Raw genomic sequence first — 22,672 nt, forward strand, 5'->3', positions numbered from 1 at the left:
TGCAAAATTTCCAAAAACTTTGTAAATACGTCGACGCGCAATTTAAAAAGGAACATACCTGTCAAATTTCATGAAAATCTATTACCGCGTTTCGCCGTAAATGCGCAACATATAAACATTTAAACATTAAGGGCCGTTTGAACAGTGAAAGCTTAAACTGAATTTAATCAGCTGGTGGCTTAAACTAAATATGAACCACATTATAACAAACGAGACTTGATACGGATTTAATCCAGTTTAAAATGAAATTTAGTTTAAACTGTCACTGTGCAAACGACCCTAAGAGAAATGTCAAACCGTCGACTTGAATCTTAGACCTCACTTCGCTCGGTCAAAAATGTTAAGTTGTATGTACTTGAACAAATTTTTCGTAGATTGGTATACTTAGACACATGAATAAGATAAGAGAATTAGAAATATTCTCATAAGAATCCTAAAAGTGATAATAATATGTTTACCGTAATATAGTTATGTGAGCATTGAAACAGAATTCCCTGTATCCCCAACTCCCACGGAGTGATCCGTAGTCTAGTGGATAGAGAGCTTGCGTAGCAGCATAGATATCCCGGGTTCGAACCCTCTCACATACAAAAGTTTTTTAACCAGATCACTCCCGTGTTATCGGATGGGCACGTTAAACTGTCGGTCCCGGCTGAAGTATGACAGTCGTAAGGCCCATTGACGGCTCAAATTATATATTCAGGCGGTGGGACCTTCCCGCAAGGGTCTCCCCACCAACAAAAGCCATACGAATTTACTATTTGCTGTTGGCATGACGATAAATCGCTGCTCTCTCATTGGTTAACTTGTGGTAGGCTGAATTTCCCGTAACCTAATTCCTATTGGCTGTTGAAATGAAGACGAAATGGCTGCTCTTTCGTCAGTTATAGCTCATGATGGACTGCATTTTCTGTTACTCTGTGGCGTTGATGTTATTAATAAGGAACACACATATTATGGTGGATATATGCAAATATCTATAGTAAAGACAGTTTGAAACCATAAAACATTGAAACCATTTTTAAACATTTATGCTCGATATTCTGTCCTCAATAGTCAATACTACCTCAATTTCAAATGCTAATATCTATAGTAAAGACAGTTTGAAACCATAAAACATTGAAACCATTTTTAAACATTTATGCTCGATATTCTGTCCTCAATAGTCAATACTACCTCAATTTCAATTCCAAACTGTAGCACATCATTTCCGATATTGGAACAAGCCCAATATTAATTTTGTAGCAAATATTTCGATACTGCAGCAAGCAAAATTTTCAATAGTACATAGCACTGTTCGATACTCAATACTACCTCAAATTCAACTGCAATAGCACATTTTCAATATTTGAGCAAGTCAATATTCTATAGAATGAAGGAAAGAATTGGCTTGTACACATACGGGATACAAAATTCACGAATGACGCAGCATCACGTCTGAACTACTCAACTGATTAACTTGAAATTTTGTATATATAGATTTTTAATTTACCTAGGATGGTTATAGGCCTATTTTAAATTCTTTAAACTCAAGTTTTCAGTTTGTCAAGTTTTCAAATAGATCCTTGCAGAGCACGGGTTACTTGCTAGTTGATAATATCACAGTATACATACAGTATGGAAACTTGGCTAGTACCCTGACGCTAAAATCCGACATCTTGTTAGGAAGCGCCGCATTGTAATAGTATTGATGGTAGGTTCGGATCACCTCAATGATCCGGATCAATTGATCTCGTTCACTGCTACGAGCCAATCAGAAGACCAGGATTGGAACTTCCCAAGGTCACGTGACGTGTTTAGTATTGGCGTCATGTAAAAAGCATTGGTTAGATAGGCGATTGATTAAAAGTTTCCATTCTGTATATTCTGTGATAATATAGTGGCTCTCCAACACTCAAAAATCAAATCACACAACACAAAACCGATACTCATATCCGAAACACGTTTCAACAATAGTGAAGTCCACGTTATAATGACAGTGTTTGATTAGCAATGGTATTGCTATCCTTGTCTATCAGTCAACAAAGCGGATAGCGCCATCTCTTTCTCGCTTTCCTATGTTGCCAGATCGTCTTTTAAAAATGTAGAATTATTAATTTATTAACGAAATATTTCATCTCAATTATGAAATTATTGAAAAATATAATTTCTTGCTTCATAAAATATAATTGATAATTTTTGACGAGAATGAACAGTTAATAATACATCAATAAACCTGTATCAGCTACCGTCTATAGAAGGCATTGGCCCATATGAATAAAACCAGGGCAAATGCTCATGAGCAAGAGCATGGAGCATAAGGTTTTGCTCATGAGCAAAAGGTAGAAGCAAAAACATTTGCTCATTTTTATATGAATAAGCTTTACCTTATATACTCTTACCTTATGCTCCTGACCTCTGGAGCAAATACTCACGTATTTTAAAGATTTTTCATCAGCTGATTCACTTTTGTAGCCTTACTTTGTTTTTATAGCTTACGGAAGCGCTAAATATGCAAGTAGGGTGCACCGCTTGTGTTTGCGTCGTCTGCTCTGTTTTCTATTTATGAATAGTTTTAGGTTAGTTGAGTTTAGAATTTTGAAATAATAGCGTGAGAAAAAGTCATCTCTATAATAATCTTCAGCATATTCTTATAATATCAATAGCCTTCTTATAATCGTCTACACTCTCATCTTCTTAAATGCCTATTTCCTATTTTGTGATGGCTATCTTTATAACAGGTAGCTAGCTATCTTTTGTATTTATTGTTTTGTAGGAATAATGGTGATATATATCATGGTTGAATCTAAAAAGAGTTTTATAGTTCTCAACTATTGGTTGTGATCGTATCTGGTATAGTTTCCTTTTCCTCATACGAATTAGTTGAGCCATTTTACTATGAGCAAAAGGTGATATAAGCTGCTCTAGACTAGACTCACTTTTTTTGAAGCATTTGCTTCAAAAGTTGAGCAAATGCTCTAGTTTATTCATACAATTTTGAGCAAAAGCTTTTACTTTTGAGCAAATGCTCATCTATTTTTTTGATGAGCATGAGCAAAAGGTTCTGCTCACGTTTATTCATAGAAAATGAAGCAAATGCTCCATATTTTAAAAGTATAAGCAAATGCTCAACTTTATTTATATGGCCCAATGAATAGATAGAGGTTCCACAACGTTTTTCTCCTATCTTTCTCCACTGCCGTTATAACGTGGACCTCACTATAGCTCTGTCTATAGTGAGATTTGTGACAGCACTGTTTCTAGTGAGAAGCATCGATAATATTCACAAGAACTGCTGAAAGTTTGAAGTGAAACTCATACCCAAAAACATGCTACGATATTCCCTCGACGGGACATATCCACCACTAAAAACAGACCAGAGTCATTCTCGTTTGAATAATTTCTGCCCTCAGTTTCAGCCTATGTTTTTGAAATTGAAATCCAACGATGACACACTGGGACCTGGGGATGGGTTGACATTGGTGATACAAGTCAATTTGACAAGTCAGGCTTTACACGATGGCAGGCAGGCAGGAAGCCTAATGAAATAAATGCGGGAGCGGGCCTACAATCAAGTCCCACTGTCAAGTCAGCTCTCTTCTGTCAGCTTTAGTTAAACACGAAACCATTGATTCCACTCATAACGAATTCTGACAGTCTAAAGTGAATCCAAACCTATCATGAGGGGCTCAAGAGAGATCCACTTCTGTCAGCATTGAGTAAATACGAAACCATTGATTTCACTCATAACGAATTCTGACAGTCTAAATTGAATCCAAACCTATTGTGAGGGGCTCAAGTGTGATCACTTCTGTCAGCTCTAGTTAAATACGAAACCATTGACTTCACTCATAACGAATTCTGACAGTCTAAAGTGAATCCAAAGGGGCTCAAGTGAGATCCACTTCTGTCAGCGTTGGTTGAATGGGGGAGCATCAATTTTATCTATAAATAATGCTGACAAATCAAAGTGAATTACACTATAGCAGGAATGATTTATAGCCACTCATCTCCGAGGAAATTACGGTTGTTGAGAGAACCTTTTCATTTTCTTGATGATTACGACTCGACTACTCAAAATTGAGCTAATAGATTAGGGTCATATTATTGGAGGCACGCTTTACAACTGTATAATATATTCAGGAACATAGTTGATAATTTCCTATCTTGATAATTTAATTTGTATTTATATATTTATTCTTCCAATGTTATCGATACATAAGTAAAGTCATAGAGAAAATATAGTATAAGAAGATATCCCAAGGTATAGGTCGTTTATACAAGCCGATTTTTGTTAAGAATGAGTTTTATCTTTTTATGGCAAACAAAGGAATTTAATTCGATTTCAACTCAAAACTAATTCTATCCTACTAGTAGTTCTGTGAACAGTAGATCTCACGCAGTATTCTCATCCACAAGTACCTGATTGAAACTATACACCTTATGGAAATACAACAATAGACTGGCTTCTCCACACATCTGTGTAATCACTTGTCAGCTGATTTATGATGAATAATTCTATAGTCTGATTTTTTCTCTAATATTGGCGTTTGAAGGAGGCTCCTTTTTTCTTTTATATTATCCTTGAAATGCAAAATTTCCAAAAACCTTGTATATACGTCGACGCGCAATTCAAAAAGGAACATACCTGTCAAATTTCATGAAAATCTATTACCGCGTTTCGCCGTAAATGCACAACATATAAACATTTAAAAATTAAGAGAAATGCCAAACCGTCGACATGAAACTTAGACCTCACTTCGCTCGGTCAATTATTGGAGGCACGCTTTTCAACTGTATAATATATTCAGGAACATAGTTGAAACATTTCCTATCTTGATAATTACTGTATTCCGTTTGTATTTATATATTTATTCATCCAATGTTATCAATACATAAGTAAAGTAATAGAGAAAATATAGCATGAGAAGATATCCTAAGGTATGGGTCGTTCATGTTCCAAATTACAAGTCGATTTTTGTTAAGAATGAGTTTTATCTTTTTATGGCAAACAAGGGAATTTAATTCGATTTCAACTCAAAACTACTTCTATCCTAAAATCTACTCGAATAAATTCACAACATAATGTATCAATCCATTAAGCCTAGCTCTCAGTTAACCCTGGATCTAACAAAGGGCGAGATGGAACTCCCCTTAATGGCTGAACCGCAAATAAGGCTCCAAGCACCATCTATTTATACTCATTGCAGACCAAAACAAAAGCTCAGCCAGACACTATTTACGAGACACCCTGTATCTTATCTGAAATCAACTGTAACGTATTTCGACCAAGCACGTCACTTCCAATGAGCCGTAGACCTAGAGTGAGATTCTCTTCAAACTGGCAGTATTGATTGAATGGAGATACATTGGTGTTACTGATCAGAAATGCTGACGGTTTTGAGTGAAACTCACAATATATCTTACAAGGATTAATGTTAAAGTTGCAATACGTCTACAAATAGCAAAGCCAGGTCAGTGAACAGTTCTGTGAACAGTAGACCTCATGCAGTATTCTCACCCACAAGTACCTGATTGAAACTATAGACCTTATGGAAATACAGCAATAGACTGGCTTCTCCATACATCTGTGTAATCACTTGTCAGCTGATTTATGATGAATAGTTCTATAGTCTGATTTTTACTCTAATATTGGCGTAAGGAGGAGGCTCCTTTTTCCTTTTATATTATCCTTGAAATGCAAAGTTCTCAAAAACCTTGTCTATACGTCACTCTATAGAAAATCTATATTTATGTTTATGACTATTTCTCCAGAGAAAATCTAGCTTGTATTGGTTCATTTCTATATAGAAAATCGTAATGTATATAGCTTTAACTAGCCATGTCACTAGCGTAATTAATGTTTGTTAATCTTTAGAAATTCTATATCTAGGTATATTTCTTTAGAGAAAAACTAGCTCACATCTATGTTTATTTCTTTATAGAAAATCGAAATATATGTGAGTTCAACTAATCCAAGTGTGTCTCAATGAGAGGGCCGGCTGCGCCCTAACTTCGCCCTCCTAGGTTTTTAATAAAGGCAGCGATTCAATTCAATTCAATTCAATCTTTTCCAGAGAAGGATCTCGAAAAACAAACCATGGGTTATACACGAGTCAGCAATTCAGATATACCGGAATAACTTGAATCACAGCTATCTAATATAGAAGGCAGTGGTAACAGAGGATCGGCAACACTGTAGTCCTATCTTTTCTACTGACTTCATAACGTAAATCTGACTATAGAATCTTTGGATAACGAATTGATGTCACGTGACGTTTACAATGTTTGATTTGTTTTATTTATGTTTTGTTTATTTTAAGTTCCTGTCCACATCAAGATTTCTCTCAGTTTAATTTCACTCCGTTACACAGAGATTCAACTAGATATCATTGTGTCCAGTTATTCTATCAAATTATCGAGTTATTCCAACTACAGTAGAACTCCAATTATCCAAACTTCAACTTTGACTATCCGAGTCGCTTTTTAAGGAAAGTGGGCGAAATTTCCGCTAATTGCAGATATGCTGAAAAAGCATTAACACTCGTTTAGTAACGTACAATTAACACAATCAAAATATTCAACCAGTTATAATTAACTGGTATAATGAATCATTTAACATAACGCAATTTATCAATTGAATATACAATATATTTGAAGAAGTTTTTTTACTTTCCTTGCCCTATTACCATAGGTAAGGAAAGTATTGCTTTCCGAAAAAAATTAAGGTACCCCAATTTCTAAATTTCTATACGTTTCAAGGTCCCCTGAGTCCGAAAAAGTGGTTTTGGGTATTGGTCTGTATGTGTGTATGTGTGTGTGTGTGTGTGTGTGTGTGTGTGTGTGTGTGTGTGTGTGTGTGTGTGTTTGTGTGTGTGTGTGTGTGTGTGTGTGTGTGTGTGTGTGTGTGTGTGTATATGAGTGTATGTGCGTCTGTGTACACGATATCTCATCTCCCAATTAACGGAATTACTTGAAATTTGGAACTTAAGGTCCTTACGATATAAGGATCCGACACGAACAATTTCGATCTGATGCAATTCAAAATGGCGGCTAAAATGGCGAAAATTTTGTCAAAAACGGGGTTTTTTGCAATTTTCTCGAAAACGGCTCCAACGATTTTGATCAAATTCATACCTAAAATAGTCATCGATAAGCTCTATCAACTGCCACAAGTCCCATATCTGTAAAAATTTCAGGAGCTTCGCCCCATCAATGCAGATAGATTCCCAACTATCAGACTTCAGATACAATTGAAACGAAAAAAATCAAGTGGAGTAGATTGAGCATGAAAATCTCTACAATTAATGATCAGTAATTATTTTCAATCAATTAAGGTTCAAGGTATTCACTCCATTTATTACTTCCACCTAAAATTGAAAATATGCTTTAAATTCGAGAAAATGTGATTATTCAATTGCAAATTATTGTTGATTGTATTAAATCATTCACTATGAAGAGATAGCAGACCTCATGTGTGTCTCCAGCGTTATTGCCCTGTCACCAGCTGGCTCAAATCTTTGAATAGTAGACTTGAGATGCGCGGGAACACTAGCGTCAGATGATCAATTTTCATAACGGCAAGAAAAGTTGTTTGAGTGCGCCACACCAGATTTTTTTTTAGTTTCTCGGTTTTTGTGAAAATTTCAATCATACAAGTTTTCAATTAACTGAATGAAGTTTGGACTCAATGAATCTGAATATTTTTGGTATATTCAGTAATATTATCAATGATTTCCATTGATGACTGTACTTGTACGGTGGGAAGAAAAGCACCATTCAGATTATGGCGTACATTCTATTGTGTGTTGTTTCGATGAGGCCTAGGGGACGATAAAAGGAGGCAAGTTTCCACCCCCCGTTGGGGGGTTCTTATCCAGTAGGGGTACATGGGGGGGCCAGGGGTCTTGTGTCGCATTGCACGTGACAGTGTTGCCAAAAGCTCCCCCCCCCCGGCTGCGTGAACTGTATGAATGGAGAAGGCCTGCTTTTGTAGAATATATAGTTGCGTGAAGAGGTGGAAAGAGAGAGAGTGAGTGTGTGTGAGAGAGTGAGAGAGAGAGAGGGAACAATGGGAGGATGTGAACAGGAAAGGGGGTTTAAGGAGGGATGAGGAAAAGAGGACGAGAAGACGAGAATAGGGTGGAGTAGAGAGAGATAAAAACGCGAGGAAGGAGAAACATAAAGAATAAGGAAAAAGAACACAGAGCAAGAAATCAGAAGAATGAGGGAAGTGGGAGAAGAGGTGGAGAGAGAGAGAGAGAGAGTGAGAGGACGATGACGAGAATAGAGTTTGGAGTGGAATAAGAATGAGAAGAAGAATGGAAAGAAGACAAGAAGAGGGGGGTAGAATGCAGAGAAATAGAAAAATGAGGAGAAAAAAGAAAGAGAAGGCAGAGCAACAGATTAAAAGAAAGAGGAAAGTGGGAGGAGGAGGAGGAGATGAAGATAGTAGGAAAAATGAGAGGAAGAAGACAATGATGTAGTTTGGAGTAGGAGGAAAAGAAAAAGAAGAATGAGAAGAAATGGTTTCATGGTTTTTTAGTAATTATCCGCCATTTTTTCCGCCATTTTGAATTAAAATTTATTGAATGTCTTATTGTCGGATCCTCATGGTATGAGGACCTTAAGTTTAAAATTACAAGTCAATCGGGTAATTAGGAATGGAGTTATCGTGTTCAAAGACATAACACACACACACACACACACACACACACCACACACACACACACACACACACACACACACCAATACCCAAAAACCACTTTTTGGACGTCCCCTGAGTCCACACACACACAATCATACACTCATACACACACACACACACACACACACACACACACACACACACACACACACACACACCCAGAACTCAGGGGACTCAGGGGACCTTGAAACGTATAGAAATTTAGAGATTGGTGTACCTTTATTTTTTCGGAAAGCAATACTTTCCTCACCTATGGTAGGTAATAGGGCAAGGAAAGTAAAAAAGGAGAACAATGGGGAAAAGTGGATGAGAATAGGATATTATAAAGTGGGAGAAGGAGAAAAATATAAAGAAATGAGAAAAGGACGAGAATAAGGTGAATTAGAGGAAGATAAAAATGACAAAAAATCATCAGCTGTAGCTGTGCTAGAGATAACTGGGAGATAAAATCAATTAATCGACATTGAAAACTAAACCATCAAAATTACTATTGTAAACAATACCCTTCCCCCCCCCCCCGACAACCACAGTCTAAACAGAGGCGAATAAAAATAAAAAACAACACCACAAGCACCAAGTCAATAAAAGCGCAAACAGCTTCAACTTACATTATGCAAAGCTCACAAAACCTCCCTCCCTCTCTCTCCTCCTCTGAACCCTCCACGACCCCCCACCCTCCCAACCAAGTCACGATCCACAAAACACACTATGCGCCATTTCCATAAAACATGTAAATAAGCGAAGGAAAACAAAAATAGAAAAAGGGTTGAAAATGTGGGACGAGGTAAGTAGGGAAAGGAGAGAGAAAAGTGAGAGGTTGAGAAAGAAGAGAGAGAAAAGAGGAGAGAAAGAAGTTGGAGGGAGTAGGGGAAGGAGAAGGAGGGATAAAAAGTGTGTGGAGAGAGGAAGAAGATGGGGGGATTAAGGAAAGGAGAGAAAAAACTGGGAGAAGAGATAGAAGATGGGAGGGGGAGTAGAGAAAAGAGAGAAAAAGTGTGTGGAAAGAGGAAGAAGATGGGGGGATTAAGGAAAGGAGAGAAAAAACTGGGAGAAGAGATAGAAGATGGGAGGGGGAGTAGAGAAAAGAGAGAGAAAAAATGTGTATGGAAAGAGGAAGAAGATAGGAGGAAGTAAGGAAAGGAGAAAAAACTGGGTGAAAAGAGAAAGAACTTTTACTTTGAAAAGAGAACAGAATAAATAGAATAGTAGATAAGGGATGAAATGAAGCAAACGGATGGAGATCGAAGAACAGCTTAGGAGCAAGGTGAGAAAGGTTAATAGAACAGGAAAAGTGAAGAAAAGATAAAGAATAGTGAAGAAGAATTATAAGTGAAATCTACTGTTTGGATGAGAAGAGAAATAAAAAATGGAAAAGCAAGATGAAAAGAGAATCTAGGAGGGGGAGGAAAAAAAGACAATAACTAAACTTTTTGTGTAGTTGAGAAGTTGATATTGTGATAATTATTCATATTGAATGAAAAAGACTAAGAAATTGTCAAAAAACCACAGACTTAGTAAGACCGGTTTCGGTTATTACAACATTGTCAATCTCTGATAAACTATAAACTAGTTTATACCGGTCTTTCTAAGTATCAATAATTTGTGGTTTTTTGACAATTTCTTCATTCTTTTCATTCAACAATTCTAAAAACAATTCGACAACGGTGCGGAGTTGGAAAAGGATAGAGCTGCCTTCTCTGTCTGATTACAAAACACTAAACGAATGACAAAAAGAGATGAAATAATAGTGAGAAATTAGCAAGAAGTATGCAAGTAGAAAAAAGTAGTAAATGAAAAATAAATGAAGAGAAAATCTATTAAAATAGCTGAAATATAAAACAGAAGACTATACAAAAGGGTCGAAGAGAAAAGAACTGAAGAAGGAATAGAGATAAAATTATAGGAGTAGAATATAAATATGACGAGATGAATAACTAGTAGTTCTGTGAACAGTAGACCTCACGCAGTATTCTCATCCACAAGTACCTGATTGAAACTATAGACCTTATGGAAATACAGCAATAGACTGGCTTCTCCACACATCTGTGTAATCACTTGTCAGCTGATTTATGATGAATAGTTCTATAGTCTGATTTTTGGCGTATGAAGGAGGCTCCCTTTTCCTTTTATATTATCCTTGAAATGCAAAGTTCTCAAAAACCTTGTATATACGTCGACGCGCAATTTAAAAAGGAACATACCTGTCAAATTTCATGAAAATCTACTACCGCGTTTCGCCGTAAATGCGAAACATATAAACATTTAAACATTAAGAGAAATGCCAAACCGTCGACTTGAAACTTAGACCTGACTTCGCTCGGTCAACAAAAGGGTCGAAGAGAACTGAAGAAGGAATAGAGATAAAATTATAGGAGTAGAATAAATAATACGACGAGAATAAATAATAATTCTAGTGAAAAATGAAGAGGAAAGTTTTGGAGGAGGGAGAAAAACTGTCGAAAATGAAAAAATGGGAAGAGTTTGAGTGTGTGTGTGAGAGTGAGAGAGAGAACTGAAGAGAACAACAGCCACCATATACATGTATATACAGAGTAAACTGTATAGAGTAAAGTATATATAACAACCGCTTTTTAAGACACGTGACAACTTCCATGTATATAGGGTAAAGCATATAAAGTATATACATGTGCGTGAGTAAAAACACAGAAAGGTCAACCTCTCCCATAACTAACAACAATTAAAACCTGGGCAGGAATTTTCATTCGGCTCTTGTACGCTTGTACGCTTTCCATTTGGAAAATGACTTTTCATCTGGGAAATATTCAGGGAAACTCACGCAAAAGCTCGATGAGTTGGGGGAAAAAGTGGAGGCATGTGATTGATTTAATAATAGCCATCATAAACAAGAGATATTAACGCATAATGAGGTCATTCAACTCTCCGTTGCTTGTGACTGTAACAAGTTATTCTATGAGGAAGACAGAGTTAGTGAATTACCACATGAACCGTATTCCATGAGGAAGAAAGAGTTGGAGAATTACCACATGAACTTTTGATTAGAACCGTAAAAACAGAACTAGAAATTCGTTTGTACATGTACCTACTCATTTTTTATTATTGTTGATAATAATAACAGAGCTGGAGAATTCCATTTCAACTTGGAAAATTGCTTTTAGCAGGAAAACCATAGTGAAGAATATTTCAACCAGAACTTTAAATTTAAACGTAGAAACAGCCAGAACTGAAGAAAACATCATTTAATTTTATTGTATCCACTCATTTCTCATACTGTAATCGTTTTTTTAATGCTTTATTATTTTTCATTCATTTTCCCAACATGGGACATTGCTTTTAGAAGAAAAACCAGAGTGGAGAATACCACAATATGAAATTTTTATTTTACTGTAGAAACAGAACTAAAGAAAATATAATTTCATTGTATCCACTCACTTCTCATACTGTAATTGTTTTTTCAAATGCGTTTCCACTCTTCAAGATGTAGTTTTTGATTAGCCTATTATTTAATTATTTTAATGCCTTTGTGAACTTTTTATTTTAATGTAGAAACAGAACTGAAGAAAATATAATTTCATTGTATCCACTCACTTCTCATACTGTAATAATTGTTTTATTGAATAAGTTTCCATTCTTATGTAGTTCTTGATAAGCCTATTATTCAATTATTTTAATGATTTTGTGAACTTTTTATTTTAATGTAGAAACAGAATAAATAAAATATAATTTCATTGTATCCACTCACTTCTCATACTGTAATAATTGTTTTATTGAATAAGTTTCCATTCTTATGTAGATCTTGATTAGCCTATTATTCAATTATTTTAATGCCTTTGAATATAATGCTTTATTTTTGAGTTGAATGAGTTGTACTGAATTTTTTTGTATAAATAAAGACAGTTTTACTACTTACTACTACTACTATTAATTCTACTAATATACTACTACAAAATCACAGACTACGACTACTGTACTACTACTCTTTTCTCCATTTATTTATTAATAAATCCATTATTAATTCACTTACCTCATTCACAATTTGGAATACTTCACCGAAATTAATACTTTTCTGTGTCTATATAATGTATATTAATTTTATTTAATAAAAAGATTCAGAAATTGTCAAAAACTACAGATTTTATGAATCTGTATCAGCCTTTATATAATTACCACAATATCAACTTCTCAACTACACAAAAGTGTCTATTAATTCATTCATTTATACAGCCATTTGCACAAAGATCCAATCAAATTTAACCGCCGTAAAATGATGTCATCTCCCGGAACTACATTCAGGAGTTCCAATGAAGGAGTCCGACCTAAATAATGTCTAATTATTTTATTAAATAAAAAGACTCAGAAATTGTCAAAAACTACAGATTTTATGAATCTGTATCAGCCTTTATATAATTACCACAATATCAACTTCTCAACTACACAAAAGTGTATATTAATTCATTCATTTCTACAGCCATTTGCACAAAGATCCAATCAAATTTAACCGCCGTAAAATGATGTCATCTCCCGGAACTACATTCAGATTCAATAAAGGAATCCAAAGAGAATTCAATATCAATAGGATTTTTGTGCAATTTACCTTCAATGCTTTATTACTTTTGTAATTCGATGTCATATTGGTTGTTACAATGAGAACTTCAAATTTCACCCACACTCAATAATTCGTGTGTCATTAATATTGTCTGGTATTACAAATGTGAAAGTATTTCTGCTTTTTAAAATTTGTGTTTATTATATCCTATAAAATTATCGAAAAATTTCTAATATTAACTAAAAACCATTTAAAAGCCAGAACCTAAACTTTCCTTTTACCTTTAAGGGCAGTTTGCACAGTCAAAGCTTAAACTCGATTTAAACAGCTGGTGACTCAAAATGAAACACATTATAACTAGTAGTTCTGTGAACAGTAGACCTCACGTAGTATTCTCATCCACAAGTGCCTGATTGGAACTATAGACCTTAAGGAAATACAGCAATAGACTGGCTTCTCCACACATCTGTGCAATCTCTTGTCAGCTGATTTATGATGAATAATTCTATAGTCTGATTTTTACTCTAATGAAGGAGGCTCCTTTTTCCTTTTATATTATCCTTGAAATGGAAAATTTCCAAAAACCTTGTATATACGTCGACGCGCAATTAAAAAAGGAACATACCTGTCGAATTTCATGAAAATCTATTAGCCTACCTCGTTTCGCCGTAAATGCGCAACATATAAACATTAAGAGAAATGCCAAACAGTCGACTTGAATCCTAGACCTCACTTCGCTCGGTCAACAAACTAGACCTGATACGGATTTAATCCAGTTTAAAATGAAATTTAGTTTAATCTGTCACTGTGCAAACGGCCCTTAAACATAATTAAACTTTTAGGAAATGTTAGTCAAATTGAATATTTATGCTAGACACTTTGAGATCTGAAGAACTCCCAGTAGTTCATTACATTTCATGTACTTTTTTACTCCACTCTAACCTACCTACATAATTTAGAGTTATATCGGTTTCTGACAGCGGATACCTTATATTATTCATAGTAGCAATTAATTATTAACTATGGATTGTTTGCTTATTCATTTTTCTCATTAATGATTTAGGAAAATATTGCTGTCCAACAATAGATGACTTTATTGATAAGAATAGGTAATGAATATTCGTGAAAATAGGCGTATTAAAGGTAGGCGAACACAGATCGTCATCGGACGATTAGATTTGATGCATTGTTTTCAATTGATGTGCGCATACCTATACGATGCGGATAGGTATGCGCGCTCCAATTGAAAACAATGCATCAAATCTAATCATCCGATCCGTCAGTCCGATGAGGATCTGTGTGCGCCTACCTTTACAGGCAAAAATAAGTCTGCTACCCTCGTTGGAAGAGAGGCCGCTTTAGCCAACTCCACTGATCATGATTTATGAGTTGTAAAATCTCTTACCTGTGGTTCGGAAACTACCTAAAACTGTAGGTCCATTCATCTCTCATTGTCATCCGCTTCATTACCCACGCACAAGCCTAGAGCTCATGAGGGCATCACCCTCAGCAAAAAATAGAATAGCAACTCAGTACGCATTTGTCATAATAAAATGAATGTATAGTGAGGTCCACGTTATAATGACAGTGGATAAAGATAGAAGAACAGCGTTGCTGATTCTCTGCCTTATTAAATTATATTTCTACATTGTCAAAAACAGATTTGGCATCGTTGCGGAGCTAGAAAAGGATAGTACTACCTGCTTTGTCGAATAATAGACAAGGATAGCAACATCAAAGTTAATGAAATACTGTCATTATAACATGGATCTCACTATAGTAATACTGAAACTATGGAGAAATGAGAAATAAATAATGAATGAATTTATTAAAAATGAAAATACGAGAATACAAATAACAACTTTGAATACAATCTATTATCTAAAATGGGTTAATCTATGAACTGAAATGGGATAATAATGAAAAGGTTTTACGAAACTGATGTTTATTAAAACATAAATGAATATGAATGAAGGAAATACAAAAAATACAACGAACACATAGAAAACAAAAAATACTTCAACACAACGAATGCAACAAAAAATACTTCAACACAACGAATACAACAAGAAATACTTCAACACAAAGAATACAACAAGAAATACTTCAACACAACGAATGCAACAAAAATACTTCAACACAACGAATACAACAAAAAATACTTCAACACAACTAATACAACAAAAAGTACTTCAACACAACGAATGCAACAAAAAATACTTCAACACAACGAATACAACAAAAAATACTTCAACACAACGAATACAACAAAAAATACTTCAACACAAAGAATACAACAAATACTTCAATTTTACAAAAATACAACAAGCACAAGAAATAAATAAAAAACCTACATAAATAATTACTTCAGCTTATGACTATGATCTGAAAATGTTTCATGCCTACATAATATCTAACATTTGTGAAGATCAAAAAATCACATCGCTACATACAATTATTACAAAAATTATTTAATACACAATAATCTGTTTCTTCCTGGGAGAGGCCTATGTCCAATAGAGGACCTGGTTTCCACAAATAAAATGATAAGAACATTTTTGCATTTTCTTTTTATTTAATCTTGTATACTAAAAATGGAGTTTGGACTATTTGAAAAAAAAGCTAGCTAATTCAGTAATGTTATTTAATATTTTCAGTTTAGCAAAGATGTTCATTCTTTCTTTTGTATTATTGTATAGTGTTGGGAACCAATAAAGGCTTTATTAATATTATTATTAGTATTAATCTGTTTCTTCCAATTACATCTTTGTCTATGACATTAATTTCAGAAGATAAACTACAAAGATACGACACATTAACCAATATACTTTTCTAAATTACTCTACAAGAAATTTTACTTAAAATGAATTTACTTGAAAAATATCTACAATTAACGGAAAATCACCAGAATAAACAAACGACAAAATCTGCCAAGTTGAAAAAACAAACAATCAACTCTTCAACTGTTATACGTCAACGGCGAGAAAAAATAAAACACTTGAAATTTTCATCTTCTGATGTTTAGATCTTATTCCAATAGAGGCGTGATAAGTGAAAATAGATTGGAATTTAAATGGAAGACACATATGCCAACTTCTTACAGCGATAATCAATTGGAACTTTCAGCATTAATTGAATGATTAGCATTGATGCAATTTATGAGTAATTCTGACAGTTTTAAGTGAATTTCACCATTGATACCTGAACTATGCCAAGGTTAATCGACTATTGTTGTTATAGTACAGTAGTAACCGTTGCAACAAGATTCTAAAAGAGTTCTCATACTAAACAGCATTTTTTAACAAGTAGAATCTGGTAGATTATATTCATAAGAGAAACAGATATAATGTTCTCCTTTACTAGATTAAATATCATAGAATTTCAGACTCCCTTTCTTTTTGGTAGAGAGTTAGTGGGGAGGATATTTTTAATATTCTTTCCGAAGAATGGACATTGATATGTCCAAAGCTCCGCCAATTTATGTAGATGCATAACAATATTATCTATAGTTATCACAAATTGCTTTTTTCATATCATATACAGTTCAATAATAATTTCCTTAGTCTATATTATGTAAATTCATCTATAATTTTGCTGTATTGTAAGCTATTGTATATAAGTGTATAAGCCAGTATATATTGTAATCTACATAAATAAAGTACTCAATCAATCAATCAATCAATCATATTGAATCTACAGGATGTAATTTATACTCTATCACATCCAGGACAATTTATGTTGTTTATGTATGATTATGAAAAATTCTAGTAGCCTACCCTTATATTAATTTATTTCATACACGACTAGTTTCGGGTATTATCGAATGTCAAAATTAATAATTAATTCTTCAATGTTGTTTTCCATCACGAACTGCTTATTATTAAATCACTTTTTGCTTTTGGAAAAAACGACTAGCAGTCGAATATTTTACAATAATTGAATAAATCACTTACTGGACAACGAGATCTTTCGGCAGTTCCGCCATCTTCTTGGTTGTACTCATAGACAAGTAGAAGGATAGGATAGGATCGTAATTTATATTTGTTTACTGCAAATTAATGATTCAATCACTTTTTGCTTTTGGAAATTAAGAATCCTATCCTTCTACTTGTCTATGAGTACAACCAAGAAGATGGCGGAACTGCCGAAAGATCTCGTTGTCCAGTAAGTGATTTATTTAATTATTGTAAAATATTTGACTGCTAGTCGTTTTTTTTCCAAAAGCAAAAAGTGATTGAATCATTAATTTGCAGTAAACAAATATAAATTACTTAGCCTAAAAAAAGCTTTTGATTTCATTTCATACATAGAGTGTATACAATAATATTCCTATAAAATTTTTAGAAGAAATTAATGAAATCTCATATTTTTGTCAAATGTAGAGAAATATAATTCATGCTTCCATAAATAATATAAAAACTAAATCAATTATTATACATATGTTTGTTGTACTTCCATTCTGTTTTGTAATTAATTGTTTCAATGCAATTGAATTCCATTAAACTCAATTTCATTGCTAATTTAACAATTCTCAAGCTGATATGTAATGTGCTTGCATAATCATACATTTAATTATAAATCCTTATGAATGAGAGATTGAGTTTATGCAAATTATTTCATTATAGGCCTAAGTTTTTTTTAATTTTTAAATTAGAGTTGCTGGTTGAGAGTCAATTATTATTGATTGAACTTATCAATATATGCAAAGATTAAAAGCAGGCCTCAAATTTCAGAATTTTAGAAGAAAACATTTATTTTTCTTCAACTCAACAGAACAAGATCTGATAAAAGTACAAACCAGTCAGAAGGTTAACCTAACAAGCCAAAATTCTAGCGAAAATGATATGAAATTATTATTATATTACAATAATTATGTTATGAGTATTGGCAACTCTGTAATCCTATCATTTCCACTAACTTTATTTATTTATTTATTAGAACAGTCACAAACACAATATTTGGAAAGAGAAACAGGCAATTGCCCAAAACTTCTTCAATCCCTTGATTTTGGCACATAAATAGTCCAAAGTGAGGTTAAGTTTAAAATTTCTGTTTTCACCAAAGATTAACACTCAGAGAATACGTATTCGAGATATGACTGATGAATTTTGAATTTCGAAGGGTTGATAAGAGCCGGAAATAACACTAAACAATCCGAAAGTTTCAATAATATAACCTCAATCTTACTATAGAAACACAAACATCAATACCCTCCCAATCATCTTTGATTCTAGAATCAGTTGTGATAAAAATTATGCTTTGAAGACCAACCCAACAAACTTTCGATAGGGGAGGACACTATTGATTGACCATGCCACATCAAAGCACTAAATCCACTTGGCGTTCCGTTCACAAGTTGATTGCCAAAGACAAACTAGCTAATTGATGAGGCAAATAAGAAAATAGGGGCCGTCTCTCTGTAAAGAGAGAGAGATACACTTCAAACGGTCAGTATTCCTCATAAGAATCATTAATGCTTCCCATTAGAGAGATTCACTAATCATAGATGCTGATAGTTCAGAGTGAAACTCACTAATGGGTAGTATTGATGTTTTCTATAAGAAATGCTGACCGTTCAAAGTGAGTATAACTTCAGCCGAAGGATCAAAAGTATTTTTTGACCGAGCGAAGTGAGGTCTAAGATTCAAGTCGACGGTTTGGCATTTCTCTTAATGTTTAAATGTTTACATGTTGCGCATATTTTACGGCGAAACGCGGTAATAGATTTTCATGAAATTTGACAGGTATGTTCGTTTTTTAATTGCCCGTCAACGTATATACAAGATTTTTGGAAATTTTGCATTTCAAGGATAATATAAAAGGAAAAAGGAGCCTCCTTCATACGCCAATATTATAGTAAAAATCAGACTATAAAATTATTCATCATAAATCATCTGACAAGTGATTACACAGATGTGTGGAGAAGCCAGTCTATTGCTGTATTTCCATAAGGTCTATAGTTTCAATCAGGTACTTGTGGATGAGAATACTGCATGAGGTCTACTGTTCACAGAACTACTAGTATTGTAGCTTTGTATGGTGACTGGAATCCTACCATTGACAAGTCAGCTGTGACATTACTTTGATGTAATTTAATTCACATTTCTAAAAGTGCATTTTCGTTTGTGCGTAAACTTCTGCAGTCGACGACGACAAGCATTGTTGACATCCAAATTATCCAAATTTCAAGTGTGCTAAAACAGCTGATCAAATACATTTTCATTATTTGTGTTTATTATTCAAGAATCATAACATTTCTAATAATAAGTTCATTAGTGTTTGTCTTTTCGGTCTCAAAATTTTATAGTTTTTTTCAAATTTGGAATTTTCTAATTAATTGTGATTGATTTAATTAATTTAGAAGTATTTTTTTAATTTAAAAATGATTTTTGTGTGTTTTGAATTGTAAATTGAGTGTGCAATTGATGAATGTTGTGACACATAACCTAGCTACATTTGGACTGTAGTTGTATAAATTAGAATTGGAACCGTTTTGGGCTTATAAGCCTGTGGTACTTTTCTGTAAGTTGTGTAATTATTCTGAATGATTAAATAAATAAATAAATAATATCAACATATTGTCATTTTAAAGTATAAAATGTATAAGCTCAACCTGCCCCATTAAAACATAATTGAACATAATCTTTTAGGTTGTGGTGGTGGTTGACCACGACAGGGTGAGGATCTCAGATTGGGTAGATTTCAATTTGCCTACATAACCTAAAAGATTATGTTCAATTATGTTTTAATGGGGCAGGTTGAGCTTATACTTTTTTATTCATCTTCAAGTGGCAATATATTGATATTATTAGAAATGTTCAATTCTTTAATAATAGACAAAAATAATGAAAAGTTATTGGATCAGCTGTTGATATTATTAGAAATGTTCAATTCTTTAATAATAGACAAAAATAATGAAAAGTTATTGGATCAGCTGTTTCAGCACACTTGAAATTTGGACAATATGAATGTCAACACTGCTTGCCGTCTTCGACTGCGGAAATTTAAGCATAAACGAAAATGCACCTTTAAGAAGAATGACTGACGGATATTTCAAAAAATGTGCGCAATTCAATAAATTCATGGAATATCAAAGAAGTTATTGAAATAACTATTGGCTAAACTATTTTTTCATGCCACCAAAATGTTCTAGAATTGTCAAATCTTATCTAAAACTAAATGCAACCGGTCTCAGCTTTATATATTCAATGGTTATTGAGATATTTCAATAAAATGTGCACACTTCAGTACATTCATGACTATCTAAGTAATTATTGGAATAACTATTAGCTAAAAAATTTTTTGGTGGCACCGATATGTTTCAAAATGGTTAAATCTTATCTGAAATTGAATTTGGTGTCTAACGCAGCCGGTCTCAGCTTTATATCTTCAATGGTTATAGAGATATTTCAAAAAATGTTCACGATTCAGTACTTTTTAAGGAAAATGTCATATTTTTTTGGTGGCAATCGATAATTTTCTAAAATGGTCAAATCTTTCTTAAAATTTAATTTGGAGTTCAATAAAACCAAAAAAAATCTCGTTTGCGCTCTATTGACCTAATAATATATGTATGTCTTATCCATTTAAAAATATCCAATACCGAGCTTCGCTCGTTATTTTTATTTATTGATAAACAGAACACAATTCTCTAAAATGATCATGTTTATATTTCACAGCTGGCTATACGTCATCTTATGAATTTCGGGGATGCGATATTTTGATTTTTCACAAACTCACTTTTTTACTATCCACAGCTGTTTCAGCCAAGGATGAATTATCCTTTTAATGTCGTTCAGCGAGTTTTCTCAAGGATGAGACCTAGTGCAATCGAATCTTTATATCATAAACCTACTATGTTTCAAATTTCGTGAAAATCGTCGGAGCCGTTTTCGAGATCCGTTAAACATAAATAACCAGATATAAAAATACAGAAATTGCTCGCTTAATAAAATAGGATTGACCTTATCACTGAAGATTAATTCTGCCTCAAGAAATCAAATGTTGAAGAAAAATTCTCATTCTTGACACGCTATTAAATAAAAAAGTTAAATCAACTTGGTTGATTCATCTATTGACGCTAAACTAGATATGATAAACTATAGTTGAATAAATCCTATTTGGAATACGACGAATTGAATACATTTCAACACAGAAAATAATCACAAATATCTCATAACTCTACATGACTCATATCTCATAACTCTATTACAATGCAGTAATAAAACGAGTGATCGATCAATTATTTTTGACATTTTCATTAACATTCTAAATTGACGGTTATTTTCTTTGTTGCTGAGGCTATAAAATATTATCATCCACAATGATAAGTCGAGAGAACCATAGAGAAAAAATAGCATAATTATTGTACAGTATTTTATCTATGACAGAACTCTAGATGCAGTCAAAATAACCCGTATACTACCGGTGAAATTAATGCATGTTAGTACTACCACACAGCTGTGTCAACGGATAACGACAGAGCTGATAACCTCTTAACAAATTTATTGAAGCTAGAAGCATGCATCAATGACCTATAAATGGTTCATGTTTACATCTACAGTGCAGCGTAATTCAAAATAATGTAAACAAACCGCGTACAATCAAGGTTTCAAGTGAATAAAAATTATTCTTGGATGAATCAAGTTATCGTACATGGAAATAACCATGACATCATCGGTAAAACAATTCCTGGTATCGGACACTCCTATGTTTTAAAATATATTGGTAATTTTCAACAGTTACGGTAACTGACAGCTTGGATTGTTATCAAATATTGTTGGATAAGTATTTTTGAAACATGGATAGCGTGGATATATTAGTATTTGACGCATATTTTAGTGTACACTGCTGTTAAAACTTGCAGGATTCAACATCGTCTCACACAGCCGGTTACAAAAAACTTGTTAGATTCTGAACTACTGTACAACATAACCTAATTGTTAGAGATTGTAGGTGAAATTTGTGAGTGCACTTACTTCATGACATTTTCCAGTTCCCACAAAATAGCTTAAACTAAAAACACGATTCAAATCGACCGTAAGAAGCACCTTAGAACGAGACACTACACTACCCACGGCCATGTTTCCATACTAAACTGCTAAAATCCAGCGTACCCTGGCAAATCGTCGGCGAGATATCGATGTCGGCTGCGGTCGATAGTCGATGCGGCGGTGAGGTCGACTGGCGTAGTCGACATATCGAAATCGAACGATCAGCTGGAAGAAAATAATAATCGTTATAACATAACCTAAAAATCTGACATAAAATTAATCTTTTCAACAGTTTATTTTAATTTATGAGCATGAAATGATTTGAAAATGAGTACCTTACAATATATTTACATTCATTCAACAAACTGACAATTTTGATAATGTAATTTTAAGCTTGAATAACCTTGGTATAACCTTTCTTTATTCTACTTTGCTAACTTTGTGACACAGTTTTTATTCATTTGACAA

The 22,672-nt window shown here is 33.7% G+C and overlaps 1 protein-coding gene across 3 annotated transcripts in view; it reads right to left on the reverse strand.

Moving 5' to 3' along the window:
• LOC111051782 (calcium uniporter protein, mitochondrial) overlaps nucleotides 1-22,429 on the reverse strand; it is a 394,346-nt gene extending 371,917 nt beyond the window's left edge. For 2 of the 3 annotated variants that reach the window (XM_039437436.1, XM_039437434.1), the window contains exon 1: nucleotides 22,328-22,429. Coding sequence is in view for 1 of the 3 variants with exons in the window: in XM_039437435.1 (XP_039293369.1) it covers nucleotides 22,190-22,294 (105 nt within the window). In the remaining 2 variants the exon portion in view is untranslated. The other variant, XM_039437435.1, reaches the window with a different exon arrangement.
• Nucleotides 22,430-22,672: the final 243 nt, after the last annotated feature.

This window comes from Nilaparvata lugens, chromosome 11, assembly GCF_014356525.2.
Source record: "Nilaparvata lugens isolate BPH chromosome 11, ASM1435652v1, whole genome shotgun sequence".
In the NCBI taxonomy this organism is placed as follows: domain Eukaryota; kingdom Metazoa; phylum Arthropoda; class Insecta; order Hemiptera; family Delphacidae; genus Nilaparvata; species Nilaparvata lugens.